This window comes from Leopardus geoffroyi, chromosome D1 (genome assembly GCF_018350155.1).
Source record: "Leopardus geoffroyi isolate Oge1 chromosome D1, O.geoffroyi_Oge1_pat1.0, whole genome shotgun sequence".
Lineage (NCBI taxonomy): Eukaryota > Metazoa > Chordata > Mammalia > Carnivora > Felidae > Leopardus > Leopardus geoffroyi.
Window position 1 is genome coordinate 74,001,446 of NC_059329.1, and position 16,262 is coordinate 74,017,707.

Below are 16,262 nucleotides of genomic sequence, written 5' to 3' on the forward strand. Positions count from 1 at the left end.
TTTCACTTGGGGATCAGAGAGTTCCTAGTTTGGAAGGAGAGGAAAGGGTGCCGACGCCCTTCTCACTTCAGTCTGATACGGGGGGCCAGGCCTAGACGTCTCCTGGAGCCCCCGCCCATCGAGTGGCGCTACCCCAGGGCGGAGCGTCGGCGGGTCTCCCCAGAGCAGCAGGAGCCACGCGGGGCGGGCGCCCCCAGCGCCGGGGTTGAGGGAGGCTGGCTCCGCTCGGAGCTGGGAGGGGGGCGCGGAATCGGGGCTTTTTAGGACCCAGCGCGGCGCCTCCCTCCGGGGGCGAGTGCGGCTGCGCGCGCCGAGGGCTTGTGTCCGGAGAGCGGCGGGCTGGACGCGGACCGCGCGAGCGAGCAAGCGAGCAAGCGAGCCTAGCAGCAGCCCGGGCGGCAGAAGCGTCGCGGCGGCGGCGGCCGCTCCGCGCCTCGCCTCCCCGGCCTCGCCTCGCCGCGCCTGGACCCGCCACCCCCGCCTCCCTGGCGCGACCGCCGCAGCCCCTTCGTCTTGACCGGCACCTTCAACCGCCTGCCCGAAGCCGGGCGCGCAGCGCGGGGCGCAGAGGCGCCAGAGCCAGTGCCCACCGGCCTCGCAGACCGAACCCAGCCCAGAGAACCAGTGCGGGCCCCGCAACAGCTCGGGAGCTGTCCCTTCAGCACCGCCGCCGGAGTCGGAGCGTAGCCCCGCGGAGCTCCAGCTCAAGCCGGAGCGTACCCAGCAAAGCGCTCCGCGGCCGCCGCACCGAGCAGCGCCCTGGGTGCCCCTGCCCAGGGGGCCCGCCATCTCCTCCGAGAGGCGGGGAGAAGGAGCGAGGAGGGCGGGCGGGCAGGCAGGCGCGCCCGCCGCCGGGGGGAGCAGGCAGCCAGGCAAGGAGAGAGGGAGGGGGCCGGAGCCCGCCCTGCGCCCCGAGCTGCAGCCCGGCCACGCAGGGAGGAAGGCAGCGGTCATCCATCTCCCCAGCGCAGAGAGCGCGCTGCGGCGACCACCGCAGAGCAGAGCGCGAATTTCCCGGCCCCCTCTCCTCCCCTCCCCCTTCCGGGGGCTGATCTATCTGTCGGGCCTTTGGAGCAGCTGACCTTCCCCCAAAAAAGCTTTGTGTCAATTTCTCCATTTTCCCGCTGAGATGGGGACGGGAGCCCGGCCCCCCAACCCTCTTTTCCCTCCTCCCGGGGCTCGCCGCTGAGCGCCGTCCCTCTCCCTCCCTTCCTCCTTCCCTTCCTCCCTCCCTTCTTTCCTCCTCTGCCTCCTCCGCAGCCGGACCAGCTCCCTCCCACATCTGGCGCCTAGAGACCCTTGGGATCCCGCGCACACGCCCCTGGACCAGCACCCGACAGAAAGCGCCCCTGAGGGGCTTGGGTCGCTCTTAGGGTGGCCAGAGCCACCATCCTCTGTCCCCCCCGACGGCTGGGGGGAGGGGGGAGGAGGCCCCGCGCCCCCCTCCCCGGCGCCAACTCCCCCTGGCGGCCGCTCCCATGGGTGTCGCTGGGCCGCGCCATGCCTAAGGGGGCGCCGCGATGGGCCAAGGGGACGAGAGCGAGCGCATCGTGATCAACGTGGGCGGCACGCGCCACCAGACGTACCGCTCGACGCTGCGCACGCTGCCCGGCACGCGGCTCGCCTGGCTGGCGGAGCCCGACGCCCACAGCCATTTCGACTATGACCCGCGCGCAGATGAGTTCTTTTTCGATCGCCACCCAGGCGTCTTCGCGCACATCCTGAACTACTACCGCACTGGCAAGCTGCACTGCCCAGCCGACGTGTGCGGGCCACTCTATGAGGAGGAGCTGGCCTTCTGGGGCATCGACGAGACCGACGTGGAACCCTGCTGCTGGATGACTTATCGCCAGCATCGCGACGCAGAAGAGGCGCTTGATAGCTTTGGCGGCGCACCCCTTGACAACAGCGCCGACGACGCGGACGCCGACGGCCCCGGAGACTCAGGCGACGGTGAGGACGAGCTGGAAATGACCAAGCGCCTGGCGCTCAGCGACTCCCCAGATGGCCGGCCCGGCGGCTTCTGGCGCCGCTGGCAGCCGCGCATCTGGGCGCTCTTCGAGGACCCCTACTCATCCCGCTACGCGCGGGTAAGTGACAACCTGCCCATCAGGAGAGCTGGGTGGTAAAGGCCGGGTTCTCTGCCTCCCTCGGGCAGGGGCGGATTGGAGAACTGGCGCCTAGGGAATCAGAATTGAAAGGAGAGAGAGAGAGAGAGAGAGAGAGAGAGAGAGAGAGAGAGAGAGTGTGTGTGTGTGTGTACATATGAGAACGTGCATAAAAGCGGGGATAAGAGAGAGGTTGCTCTTCGAGGGTGACTAGTTTTGTAGGTATGTAAGGTCTGTGTCTGTATTTCCAAATTTAATATGTATGAGTGAGTACAAATGGGTGTTTGTGTGTATGAGTAGATTGTGTGTGCATATTTATGTAAGTGTGGTGGTGTATATTTGGGTGGGTAAAGTATGTAGTGGGAATGAGTGAACGTGTGTATGTTTGAATGTGCAGGAGTGCCTGTGTGTGCATATTTGTGTCTTTGCAGATGTACACTGTGAAGGTGTGAACTGCCCTTTAGATTTTCGTGTGGGGAGGGAAGCTGGGAGTCCTCCCTCCCTCCCTCCCAGGTAAGCGGCATCTGGAGCCACGCAGGGCCTACAGAGGAGGGCTTGAGGCCTGGTCTGCTGCTTAAGACAGACCACCCTCCCCAGGGAGCAGCCTCAGGCCCTTGTGAAGAGAAGGTTGAGAGGGAATCTTTATGGCTAATTAATAGCTTTGTAGTTGGTGTGGGGCTGGGCTGTGGGGAGGAGGATGTGGCCACTCTGAGACCTAGTGCTGGGAACAGGGCCTGACTAAAGGGGAGGGTTTTGGAAGGGGCCACTCGGCTTATACTATGCTTCCTCTGGGACCTGTCAGGGGCAAAGTAGGGGCCTAAAGGGTAACATGACCCAAGGGGTGTGAGAGGTGGGTGTGTCATCATTCAGCCACTCCCCTTTAGTAACAGCAGCTTGTTGCGGGAGACAAAGGGCACCCTGCTGCTGACCTTGGCCTCTCAGAGGCTTCTTGGGATTAGTTTCTTCATCTGTTAAATGGGAGAAGGTGTCTGGTGAATCTAAGGGTCTTTCCTGATCAACTGAGCCCTAAGGGGAGACAGTGGTGGCAGCCACCCACCCTGGAAGAGACACCCCTTGCCTTCACTGGCTCTGTGGTCTGAAGGGAGCCGAAGGCATGAGGGGGAGGGTCAGAGTTGTGAATTTAAAGCAGAGCCACCCTCAACCCCCCACCAGGCAAACCACTGCTCTCTTTTGTTGCTCCACATCCCTTCTTTCCTGCCCCCTGGAGCTGAGGTGGGGAGGATTAGGCAGGGAAGGAGGCAGGATCAGTGCTAAGGATCAGTGGGGGAAGAGGACTTGGGGGGCACTGAGGTGTCCATGAGGAGAAAAAGGCTGTTTAGGCACAGGCCTGATACATTTTTGACTTCGATAAAACTCTCAGTGTTTTAGCATGCAAGGGAGGGGGTAGCAGGTCAGAGTCTTATGCATTAAATTCTAGAACAGATGTGGGGGAGGGTGGATAGCAACAGAACCAAGCCCTTCGTTTTGCCACTAGAGACCCTACACAAGGTCACTCAGGGAGCCAGAGGCCAAGCAAGACTAGAACCCAGGTCCTCTGGGACCCCATCATCTCCTGAGCTGGATGCCAGTTCCCTGCCATTTCCAGAATGGACTGGGACCCTCGGAGATCTACCCTCCCCTCTCCTCTCCTGACAGAGGCCACCACAACCAGGGAATTATGTAACTGGAGGCTGTGGCTGAGCTGTGGAGAGGGGCCGGAGGAGGGGGGCTGGGAGGTTGAACCAACACATATTGGGGCTGGGGGCATGCTCGGCAAAGGCCTGGGTTAGGACAGCCACCCATTCAGCCTGCATTTGACCTTGGACAGCATCTCACCACCACCACCATCCCCCTTGGCCCAGGAAGGAAGTAGGCCCAATTTTCTCATTGTCCTCTCAGCCACCTGGCTTCCTAGTAAGAAGCTGGGTACCCTCACCCTACCCCTTGGGCTCAGTTTTAGGGTTCTGACCTGTGTTCCTGACTTTCTGGATAGACAGGGGACATGTGGGGTATGTTCCACCCCCACTCCCTTACTGTCCATCTTCTTCCACTTGACATTCCTAGGCCATGGGGTGGTCTTTACCCAATGCATATAAATGGGCTGATTAGTGTGGTCTGGGGTCTTGTTGGTGTTTGAACCTTGCAGAAAATTCCTGATTGTCTCAAGTGTTCATTGAAGAACAGACTCTGAGGGAAAAGCTGGACTGTAGTGGGGAGATGGAGGAGAGTTAGAAGCCCCCACCCCCCACCCCCTGTCTGCGCCTTCTTTTCCCTGTAGCCTCACAGAATCACTCCAATTCCTCTGGGTGACAAATGAGGACACTAAGGCCCACAGAGGAAGGACCTGCCCAAGGGCACTTGAGAACTGAGGGCAGAGCCTGGATTAGAACCCAGGCTTCCTGCTGCACGCCAAGCTGGCCTTAGCTGCATTGCGCTGCCTCTCTGCGGCTCATCTGCGCAGGGACCAGCCTGCTGCCTGGCCTTCCTCCCCCTCCATCTTTGCTCGGCTGCTGCTGTCACCTTTGTTTACCCCTCCCCCCTCCTCAAACTGGTGGGTCAGGGTTTAAATTTTCATTCTAGTTTCTAGACTAGAATCCTGGATGTGTGTGACGTTGTACGTGTGTGTGGCATTGTACGTGTGTGTGAAAGAAAAGCTGTATGTGTGTGAAAGGGAATCTGTGTAAGAGAGATTCTGTGTGGGTGTGAGAGATTCTTCATGTGTGTGAGAAAGCCCATATGAGAATAAAAATACGTGTGAGTGAGACTCTGGGAGGAGTGTGCGCGTGTGTGCGCGCATGTGTATATGCGTGTGTGCGCGCCTGTGTATATGCGTGTGGTGAGACTATGTGCAAGAGATTCCGTGAGGGTCTGTATCAGAAATTCTGTGTGAACGTGAGAGAGACAGATTCTGTGTGTTTTCAGATGGACTTTGTGTGTGAGAACGAGGCAGCGTGGGAGAGAGTGCGTATATAAGAAAGAGAGGGAGCCTGTACGTGTAAGAAATGCTGTGTGTGTCTGAGAAACTTGGGGTGTGCCACTGTGTGAGTACCTTGCTGTCTGTGGCGAGTGTGACATTGTCCATGTGAAGCTGTGCATGTGTGGCTGCGTGTGTGTGTGTGTGTGTGTGTGTGTGTGAGGCTGTGTGCATGAGACCATCTGTGTGTGAGTCTGTATGTGGGGTGGGGGACCGTGTATGTGGCACAGACTGTGGATGTGTGAGGCTCTGTCATTGTGGCTGTGTGTGAGAGAGACCCTGTGTTGCCCAGGTGTGGGTGTTTCTTGAGGAAGATGAAATTCCAGACCAGCTTCCTGCTTGATCCCTTGGTCTCCTGGTCCTCCTGAGCTGCTTTAGTGAGCGGTTTTGCTCCTCATTTCTGGTCCTCGATAGAAATACTGCTCTAGCCCAGGCTGGTTGTTGGTGCACAGACCAGACAGTGAGGTTACCCTCCCCCAGGCCTTCTTGTTGACCCTGGAAGAAAGGGCTACTTGGCTGGGGTGGGAAGTCCCATCTGAGCTCTTCAGGGGTGACAGCGAGCTAGAGCTGCCTGTTCCCCAGACCCTCTCTCCTGTGCTTTTCTGGGCACCCAGCTGAGGGGGTGAGGGGTGGGAAAATGAGTTGGGACAGGATGACCCCAGCTCGTGTTCTGGGGTGAGGGGTGCTACCCCAGATGCACACAAGCAAAGGATGATGGTGGCACTATGCAGTAAGGACCATGAAGGGGCTTCCTGGGCTTGTGAGAGAAGGAACAGTCCCAGAGGAGGTAACGCTAAGGTAAGCTTTGGGGGGCAGGTAGGAATAAGCCAGGCAGATGGCAGGGGATGGCAGTCCTGGCAAGCAAAGCCATGAAGGTGTGGGAGCAGGCAGGGCTGTTGGTGAAGTCTGGAGCGGCCCTGCCTTGAAACCTGCCCTTCTCTCTGCCTTGGGGCCTTTGCAGGTCTGAGGCCCTTGGCTTTTATCTATGATTTGCATGTTTTCATCAGGAACATTGTTGTGTTTCAGGTCAGGGCTAATGCTGGTCCTTGTTCTGTAGGTCAGAAAGTATCTTTAGTATGTGGTGTGTGTGTGTGTGTGTGTGAGAGAGAGAGAGAGAGAGAGAGAGATGACATCTGTCCCCCTTGCAAATGACAGTCACTTGACCTTCCAAATGACAAGGAAGTTCCAGTGGTTCCCAAGCTGGGGAAGCCCCACCACCCCACTGCCCACCCCTCCACTCTCTGTCTCTCTGCCTTGTCCCCTCCCCTTTGGGACCTGATGCAGCCCCAGCTTCTCCTCAGCTCCCTGGGAAGGAAATGCACTTGGTGGCAGGAATGAAGAGTCCAGCAAGAGACTTCTGTTCCTCCATTGTGTCTTAGCTGACACAGGGCCTTGGAGTCTTGGTGAGATTCAGGAGAGAGCTGCTCTCAGGGACTTTCTACACAGCCTCCCACCTCAGAGCCTGCCCCCCAGGCCAGGGCCCCACCTCTAGTCATGGTAACCTGTGAAGGAGACCCATGGGCAGTGGGGAAGGGGCTGGTGTGTTCCCCTCTCCACCACCCCATGTGTTCCCCACCACAGTGTGTCCCCAACTTAGTGTTTTTCTCCTTCCTGTGATGTTTTCACAGATGTCCTTATGTCTGAATGGTACCTGCACCCCCCCCGCCCCCCAGCTCCCTTCTCAGTAATGAAAATCAGAAACCAGTGTCTCCTCATTACAGTCTCTCAGCCCCTTCACCTCTGCAATGGACATAGGGGCGTCTGGGTGGCTCAGTCGATTCAGCACCTGACTCTTGATTTTGGCTCAGGTCATGATCTCACGGTTCATGAGATTGAGCCCCACGTCAGGTTCTGTGCAGACGGAGTGGAGACTGTTTGGGATCCTCCTTCTCAAACTAAACAAATACATAAGTAAACACTTAAAGTAAACTAAACTAAAATGGACATAATGATAGAACTTAGCCCAGAGAGTTAATGGAAAGATTAACCAAAGTGATGTGAGGAGAGCCCCGAGTCACAGGGTCCGGCATGCAGTAAGTGCTCGATAAATGTTGGCTGCTACCATCACTCCTGTTGGTTGTATTATCATTCTACTTCACGGCCCTCTAGATTCTGTCCCTGGCCCTCCATCCCCACGTCCACCATCCTGCTTCAAGCCGCCATCGTTCCCCTCACTCCTCCAGCAGCTCCCGACTGCTCTCCTGCCTCCAGCCCCTGGCCCCTCCAGTTCATTGTCTACTTGGCAACCACAGAGGTCTCTTCAACTCGCAAATCTGTCAGCTCATTCCCTTGCCTATTTAAAACCCTTCGGTGCTTCCCTGGACCGTACTGTGGTGCCTCAAGCCCTGCGTCCCTCTTCAGTCTCCTCTGGCCTGGCTCGCCCCATTGTTCATTGAGCTGCAGCTACCCTGGCCTCATTTCAGTTCCTTGCATGTGCCAGGTGCCCCTGCCTCAGGGCCTTTGCACATGCTGTTCCACCTGGAACACTCTTTCCTCCTGTTTTGCACCTCTTCATCCTTCACATCCCACTCAAAACATTGTTCTACATGATGCCTTCCCAGAACCCACAGCGGGGGTCAGTGTTCAGAGTCCTTCCCTTCAGAGAAGCTATCTGGTATGTAATAAAATGTTCGTTAGCAGCCTTGCTTGAGTCAGGTTTGTCTCTACCTCCAGACTCTAAGCTTCTTACATACTCCATAATAGGAGTGACTGTTATGACAGAGGAGGAAGTTGAGGCCCAGAGAGGAGTGCTTTCCCAAGGCCAAATGTGAGCAGGTTACTTGGGCAGGTTCAGGCACCCAGATCTCTAACTCCTGGCTTAGTGGCCGGAGAGCCGGTCATCCACCTTCCGATGCCTCAGGGAGTGTTTGGAAGCTGGTGCCTTGGATGTAGGTATCTGTGCTCCTTAACTCTGAGCGGGAGGCCTGGCATCTGCCAGAAGCTTTGGGAAGATTGGCTTGAGCTTCCCAGAGAGGCAGACAGGTTGTCCTAGAGCTGGGGGAAGGATTCTGGAGGGGGCTCATTTCAGGCCCTGCTGCCTGGGCCAGGGATCTCGGGGCCTCCCAAGACAGCTGACTATAGCGCTATGGCTATTCTGAGCGGTCCCATGACCAGTGTGCTCACTCTGGACCGAAAGGTCAGGGCCTCCTGTCAGCCCCTAGGCCAGCCTGGCCACCCCACTGGTTTGAGCTTCCCTTCCCTGGGTGCAGGCTCAGAGGAAAAGGGGGGCCTTGGGGACTCCTGGGACTATTGGTTGCCCAGGCCTTATTCATGGGGACCACTTGGGTTGGAGGGACCACCTTCCACATGCATGGGACTGTCGGAGAAGATGGATGTTCCTGGGCCACCTCTAGCCACTATCCTCATCCAGTGGAGAAACAGGGTCAGAGAAGGGAAGACATTTGCCCAAGACCACACAGGTGAAACTCAAACTCCCACCCCCAGCCCCTGGACCTGGCCTTTTGCATTTCTTTTGGCTCACAGATTTAACAGAATACCAAATCCCACCTGGGCCTGCTGTTCTCTTACTCCCATTATTTCCTCCCCTGAAGGAGGGAGATTAAGCAGTTACCTGCCTTCCCACCTCCCTTCTCCACTCCCCCAAGAGGGCCCAGCACAGCTGGTTGAAATTTCTGCAGGTTGTTCAACCCAGAGTTGGCCCAAATTCTGTTCTTATCATCCTCCAAGCAGGATTTTCTAGAACCCCTTTCCTTTCTTGAATCATAATACTAACGGCTGCTATTTACGAAATCATTTACTATGTATCCGTCTTAAGGACTTAATTTACATATTCTCATTTAATTCTCACAAAACTCCCAAGGAACTGTATTATTATTATCGTGCCAGTGTTGCAGATGAGGCTGCTGAGGCTCAAAGAGGTTAACTAACTCACCCAAGGTCACTTGGCTCACGAGTGAGCCTTCAAACCTGGGGCTGCCTGACACTGGATTTCTGTCCATAACTACACTTCAGCCTCCCATTGCTGGGCCAGGATAGTGGGGTCTGTGGCCCAGTTTGGGTTCCCATCCGGTTCCCTCCCTGCCCCAGCAAACACTGTTTCCCAACAACCTGTCCGGGAATCCTGCTCTGCAAGTTCTGGCCCCTGAACAATGGCAGGTGAGGGTCTAGCCTGGTGGGGTAGGGGCGCTCCGGCAGCCCCCAGGGAGAGGGTTTCAGGAGGTGCCTCATCGCCCCCACTATCCAGGCAGGGCCCGGGGCTCCATGTGTCTACAGGGAAATGGCAGAGAGCTCAGGAAGGATTAGAAGCTGTCTTGCATGAGGTGATACACAGGGGACGTGGGGGTGGGGGTAATGCTGGCTCCTCCTCAGCTCGGCGTTCGAGGCCTTCTGCTCTGGAACCTGGCCATGAGCTGTTCCTTTCTGCCAGGCTCCTCCCTGGTCTCCTTGCCTTCAGCCCTCATTCCAACCTCTGGGTTTTTGTTCATCTACTCCTCTCTCTCAGTGGCCTTTCTAGATTTGTTACATGTGAAAACCCATCCTGCAAGGCTGCTCATGCATACTCTGGCTTCTCCTGTCCTCGCTGACCACCTTTGGGAGTGAGGGATCTGGGTTGAGCACGGAGTCAGCAGGCTTGCATGATTTGAGCTGGAGGTTAGTGAGTCACTTCTGGAGGCCTGTGGCTGGGGACAAGCAGGCCCTTAGGATAAAGGACCGGCCCAGGTGCATGGAGAGATGTGGCCACAGACAAGACCCGAGTTGCGGACATCAACAACTGAGCCAGAGCGAGATCTGTAACCGGGCCATCATACCAACCGGGCTCCCTTGGGAAAGTCCCACTGCCCCCTCAGTCTGCAGGTGTTGCCTCTGTAAAATACGAGGTCATTCCAAATGACCACCAAGTCCTTTCCCACTTCTGACATTCCAGGAGTCTAAGAATTCCGGGCTTTGGCTTCCCAGAGGCACCGTGGGAGCCACATTAGTCCTTCCCTATCTCTCCTTCCACGTCTTCAGCCCAGCTCCTCTCTAGGACACATTTGAGCCCTCCTGGCAAGGGCCCTGACACCAAGCAGGCAGGAGCCCAGGGGAAAGGCCCTGAAGAGCTTCCTCCTACATTCATTCAGGCTCTCTCAACCTGTTTTCATTCATTCATTCAAGGTCTTGTAATCACGCCCTGCCTGGGGTCGTCACTGTGACCACTGTGAACCATCACTGGCTCACCCAGCCCACTCACCCACTGTGGGTACCATCCATTTAGGGTGTGCTTGCTCGGGCCCAGCAGGTGGCACCTGTTTGCCCTCTTCTCCAGGCCCTTCCCTAGGCTGTCTGCCCTCTGGGAGTTGCAGAGAGGTGAACTCAGGGAGGAAATGTTATGCCAGCCTGTAGGGGCTAGAGCAGGGCAAGGTGACTAACACCGATGGTGAAGGGGGCGCTGTGGAGATGGTTGCAGTGAGCTCCTTCTGTGCTGGGTGGGGCCAGGCTAGGGTAGGGGGGTATTTATAGTGGCTGCTCCCGGAGCTGCAAGGGTGGTTGCTGGAGGATTCCCACCCACGGCTGACTCTCAGATTACCTGGGCTGCTTCCAAAAGGTCAGGCTCCTGGGCTCTGTCCCTTGAGAATTTGATTCCTAGATCAGGGGGTGTTCAGGGTGTTTAGTCCACTCTCAGGCGACACTAATGCTCAGCGAGGGAGAATCTGCACTGGGGGCTGGGACATAGGGGCCCTCGCTACTTGGTGTGGTCCTCCAACATCACCTGGGCACTCGTTAGAAATGAAGAGTTTCAGGCCCCACCGGAGGCCTACTGATTCAGAACCTTCATTTTAACAAGATCCCAGATGAATCATATGCACATTCGATTCTGAGAAGTGCTGAGGCGGGCAGCTGCTCCCAGCTGAGGGGAAGTATCAGGACACAGAGAGGCCTGAATGGGTGTGTGCAGGTCGGCAGAGCTTCAAGGGGGGTGATTCTGATCTTCCCTTGTGCCTAAGACGTTAGCATCGAGGTAATGGACCTGAGATGAGGCCCCAGCTCGGTAAATGGCAGCTGCATCTGTAAATTGCTCAGACCAAACCCTTGGCACCATGCTTGATTCCTTCCTCTCTCTCTCACACATCAGCAAATCCTTTGCCTCCATGTTGAAAGCCTCCCAGAACCCAGCCGTGTCACATCACCTCCATCACTAAGTCCCTAGCTGAAGCCACCATCTTCTCTCCCCTGGATTACTATGAACTGTCCCCCGCTCCAGTTCCTTCTCCACCTGCAGCCAGGGCCATCCAAGGTAAGATGCTCGTCAGAGGAAGCCACCTCTGTGCTCTGCTAACTCTGGCTTCCAGTCTCACTCAGGAAGAAGCCCAAGTCCTTCTGAGGCTACTGGGCTGCACATGAGCCCCTTGAGCCGACGATCTCCCTTCTGCTCTCCTGCCTCTCCTACTCCTCATTCTGGCCTCCTCGGTTTTCCACCAGCACAGTGGTTGTGCTTCTGCCTCAGGACCCTTACTCTTGCTGTTCCTTCCACCTGGAGCACTTTCCCCGCCGACACACTCCCTCACCTGCTTCAGGTCTGGACTCAGATGTCATCGTCATCAGGTCAGATCACACCCTGGCTTTCCCTGCCCCTGTTTTGTGCTCTCCTGTTTTCCTTCTTGGCATTAACACCATCTAACTGTATTTTATTTATTTACCTTGAATATTGTCTATTTCCCTCCTTAGAGGAAGCTAGAACAGGGCCTGGCACAGAGTGGGAACTAAATAAATATTTATTGAGAGGATGGATAAGGAGGCCAGACCTAGGTCAGACACTGCCATCACACCTGTGGCTGACCCCTTTCTTCCTTGCCTCATCTGGAAACACATCCCTCCATCCCCGAGAGTGGTGGTGGAGAGGCAGAGGAAGAGGATGAGGCAGCGCTAAGGATGCTGGCGTGTCCTGGTCAGGGCTGGGGGTTGGGGGGACAAACGCCAGTCAGGGCAGGTCCCACCTGCCACTGTCGCCACCCAGGGCCAGATGAGCCTCTTCCCATCCCAGCTCCCCCACCTCTGCAAACTCCTCCTTCACTCAGCCCAGGGAGCCCCCGGCCCGCTTCCCACAACCAGAGCTCAGAGGCTAAGGAACTATTTTCCCAAATCAGGACACACGAGCTGTCACACGAGGACGGAGATGTTGCAGGGGATCGAGTTTGCAGGTCCATGTGGTCCAGCCAGATGCCTGGAAGTGAAGTCTCCCTTCTCTTGTGACTCCTCCTATAGGCCAGCCAGGCTTTTTCTCTCCCTCTCCCTCCCCATCTTCTTCCTGGACCACCTTCTTCTCTTCCCTGTCTCTTTCATCACCCCCTTTCCTCTATTAGTTACTGGCTTTCAACACAGACTCTTCCCCTTGAAAGCCTAGGCTGCCTTTTGTCCCAAGTTCCCCTGCTTTGACCCTCAGTCATGTGTTCAGCTGAAAGTGGGTGGGCCTTGAGGCCCCACTCAGCTGTGATGTGACCTGAGTCCGGTTCTTTCCTGAGTGTGACCCTCTTGAGCCAGGAGGCCTGCATTCAAGTCCCAGCCCTACACTTCCCAGTTGTGTGACCTTGGACAAGTTCCCTAACCTGTCTGTATCTCAAGAGATATTAATAGCACCTGACTCATAGGGAAGTCGAGAGGCTTGAATATGTTAAGCACTTAGCCCAGAACCCGAAACATAATAAGTGCTTAATTATCGTACATTCCATTATTGTCTTTTTACCGGCACTTGGCTCTAGAAGATCCAAACCATCAGCTGTTCATTGTCTATACTTCCTTATTTCAGCAACTGACTCTCCTTTCAAATAACTGTCTAGGGGGCACCTCACCTCCCTTGGCCCTAGGGGCCCTTCCTTCCAGAGTCTATCTCCCAGGGGCCAGATTTCAGGGTGTCATCCCGGCAGGCCTGGATTCTGTCTTGGTCTCTGCCACGAACCCGCTGTGTGTCACGGGCGGATCATGGCCCCCTCTGATCCTCAGTCTCCCCATCAGTTGTCATGGGCCACTGGTCCCTGCTCTGCCTCCCTCTCCAAGTGTAGAGGGGAATGAAGGAGATGAAAACTGGAAGTTCCGCCTGCAGGGTGGAGGGGCAGGGAGGGCTACTGACATCTGTGGTCGGAAGCCGAGCATGGTGGCATGAGATGCTGACAAGAGTACCGGTGTGGAGGGACTGGTGGGCAGGGGCCATGGATCATAGCTTCGGTCCTTGAAATGCGTCCTTTTACAAGGGGATCCTCCGGCATAGTGAGCAGGGGCAGCAAGGGCCAGGCAGACCCTAGAAGCTGCTGGGGCTGGGCGCCTGTTGGTGTCAGTGGGCGGTGCCCACTCTGGGGCTGGGCTGCCCCGCCAGGCCGACGCCAGGCTGGGTGGGGACGAGCTAATATTAGCTGGGGCAGCCCCAGACAGCTGAGCCTGGGGGGCCTCGGGAGCCTCGCTGGGCCGGGGCTCTGTTGCTTCGGCCTGGGCCACAGCAGCCAAAGGAAGCTTTCTCAAGCCTGTGCACGGCCTTGGATGCCCCTTCCACACTGGCCCAATCCAGAACTTGCCCTGCTAGCCTGGCAGTCCTGCTGCTTCACCCTGGCCCTGGCTCCTGCCCACAAGCCCCTGGCCCCCTGCCCATGACGTGCCTCTACCTCACCTCTTTCCTTCTCCATCCATAGAGCAGGAAAGGACTTCTTTCCCTACACCCCTACGCTATACATGAACACAGTCTGTGTAGTTCCCTGCCGGGCGTGTGGGTGGGGTGGGGATGGGGCTGTTAGCATTCATTCATTCATTCCTCCATTCAACCAATATTTATTGAGTACCTACTTACTAGGTGGCAGGCAAGAACCTGGGAATAGAGCAAAGAACAAAACGGTCAAAAATTCCTGCCCTCAAGAAGCTTACATTCTAGCGCAGGGAGAATACAAAGAAATAAATGCATACATAACCATATAGGGTGTCAGATGGTGACGAGGGCCATGGAGATGTATAATGGAGATGTATATATAAGGCCCAGGAAGTGCTGGGGAGGTGACAACTTTAACTAGTGTGGCAGGGAAGGCCTCCCTGAGCAGGTGATGGAGGGAGATATGTGACACATATCTTAATACATGTGTCTCGCTTAAGACACAGTGAGAGGCCAGTATCCAGGGCTGGACTCAGAGAGCCAGAGGACAATGGTAGGTCATGAAGAGAAGAGCACAGCTCCCCACAGCCCCAGTGGGCTCCTGGTAGTAGGGTCTTGCCCCGTGGGCCTCGGCCCGTGCTAGCCTGGTGCTCGGCAGTGTTCACGTCTCCATGGCCATCCCCTCCCCACCCCACATGAGTCCGAACCTGGCCCTACTGATTATTAGCTGTGTGACCTCTGTAAGCCTCAGCTACCTTAGCTGTAAAGGGGGGATACGAACAGTCCCCACTTCAAGGGGCTGCCATGAGAACCCAATGAGATAAGTTATAGAAGGCCCTTTAGCACAGTATAGGGCACAACACATGTGTTCAAGTTATGCATTATCATTCTCACCATTTGGCACATGAGGCATCTTTCTAGGATGCTCTGCAGACACTGGCCTCACCCACTGAGGGATTCTGAGAATCAATGTCTGAAAGGGGTTAGACAGGAGCTTCCTGTTACCAGGAGGCTTCGGCGACCCCCCAGGGATCTTCTCAGCCCTTGAGGGTGGTAGAGTGGGGAGGCGTGACTCCCTTGGGCCTTATCACCAGGGCAAGGCTGTGAACATATTTTAGACCATGGCCTCCCGCCAGGGCCAACATCTTACCACTTAGAGATTAATGTTTTATGCTCAGCCTCAGGGGCTCTCTTAGCAGCTGTGAGGAACGCGGTCACCCACTGGGCCGCCTGGAGCCAACCAGAGCCCTGGGATGAGGGCTGGGCTCTTGGTAGCTAACGTGGCTGCCACCTGCTAAGAGCTAGCCCTGGGCAGGATGCTTCTCCTCATATTCCCACGGGAGCTCCTGCCTTGGCGCCTGACCAGCCCACACACCTGGAGCATGGCCCTTGTCTTTTGGGGCCTTAGTTTCCTCATCTATAAATTGTGCATAATGGTATCACCTACCTCTCAGGGGAGCTGGGAGAAGCCGCTAAGACAGAGGCAGAAAGATAATTTGTGAGGGAGGAAATACAGTTCAAAGCAGGGCCATGTGCCAGAGGAGACCACTGTCTCGAGGGCAGGGGGTTGTGAGGAGGGCATAGGTAGAGGTGAAAGCACACACCTTGGACCTGGCTGGACCTCAGTGTGGGCTCGGGCAGGTGGCATCTGGCCAAACCTGTTTTCTCCTGTGTGAAGTGGGGATGAGTCTCTGAAGGCAAAGCCTGAGCACCATGCCTGGCACATGAGACACGCTTTCCAGGGGTTGGATCTGGCTACCTGGGGCACCACTGAACCTGGTCCTGGGTTCAGATGCCCCGGGAAAGTCCGTGTATCGAGGCCCTGGCTGATCCACAGAGACAAGGAAGCAAGCTGTGGAAGCTTCCTCTGGTGGCCCCACAGCTTCAGGGCCATGAACCACTGTCACCAATGATATATTTAGCAACACAAAGGTCAGAAATGCTAGGCACTGGCTTCCCTTCTAGGCAGCAGGAACCATGTCTACTGAGGCCTGGCTGTCACCAAGCAGATATTTTTTTTCTGTCTGGAAGTCCGGGCATCTGAGTAAAATCCTCGGAGTAAGGAATCACTGTGGTTTGTACTGGCTGGCCAAGTCTTTCCATGTCTGTGGTCTTTCCTGAACCTTGTTGTGCTACCCTTGGAAAACCCCACCCAACCTGTCTTCCCAGACAGCCCATACTTGGCCTTTAGGCACATCAGCCATTCCCCTCAGCAGGCTGTGTAGCTCCCCTCTGCCTCCTGCCTTTGCCTACTCTGTTCCCTCTTGAACAGCCTGCTCTCCCAGAGAACTTTTCCCACCCTTGATCCAGCTGTCCTACTGAGGTTACATGTCTTCCCAACTCAGCTGCAGCCTCTTAGAGGACAAGGAGCCGCTTAAGGAGGATAGTTCCTGTTACATAATGTGGGATCAACAAATCTTTGCTAAGTGATGTACTTCACAACAGCCCTGTGAGGTAGAAGGATGAGATATCATCCCCACCTTACTGATGAAGGAATAGCTGGCCCAGAGAGATTAATTTGTTTGTATGAGATGTCCAGTTAGTGAGCGGTGGAAGGATTGGATCCCAGGTCCTCTTTGGGAAATCGAGAAGGTGAACTAGAGCAGTGCCA

The 16,262-nt window shown here is 56.2% G+C and overlaps 1 protein-coding gene across 1 annotated transcript in view; it reads left to right on the plus strand.

Annotated features, from left to right (window-relative positions):
• The first annotated feature begins 424 nt into the window (after positions 1-424).
• Positions 425-16,262, plus strand: part of KCNC1 (potassium voltage-gated channel subfamily C member 1) — a 45,167-nt gene continuing 29,329 nt past the window's right edge. The window contains exon 1 of the mRNA XM_045484676.1: positions 425-2,090. Within this exon, the coding sequence (XP_045340632.1) occupies positions 1,521-2,090 (570 nt within the window). The 5' untranslated portion in view covers positions 425-1,520. The remainder of the gene's footprint in view (positions 2,091-16,262) is intronic.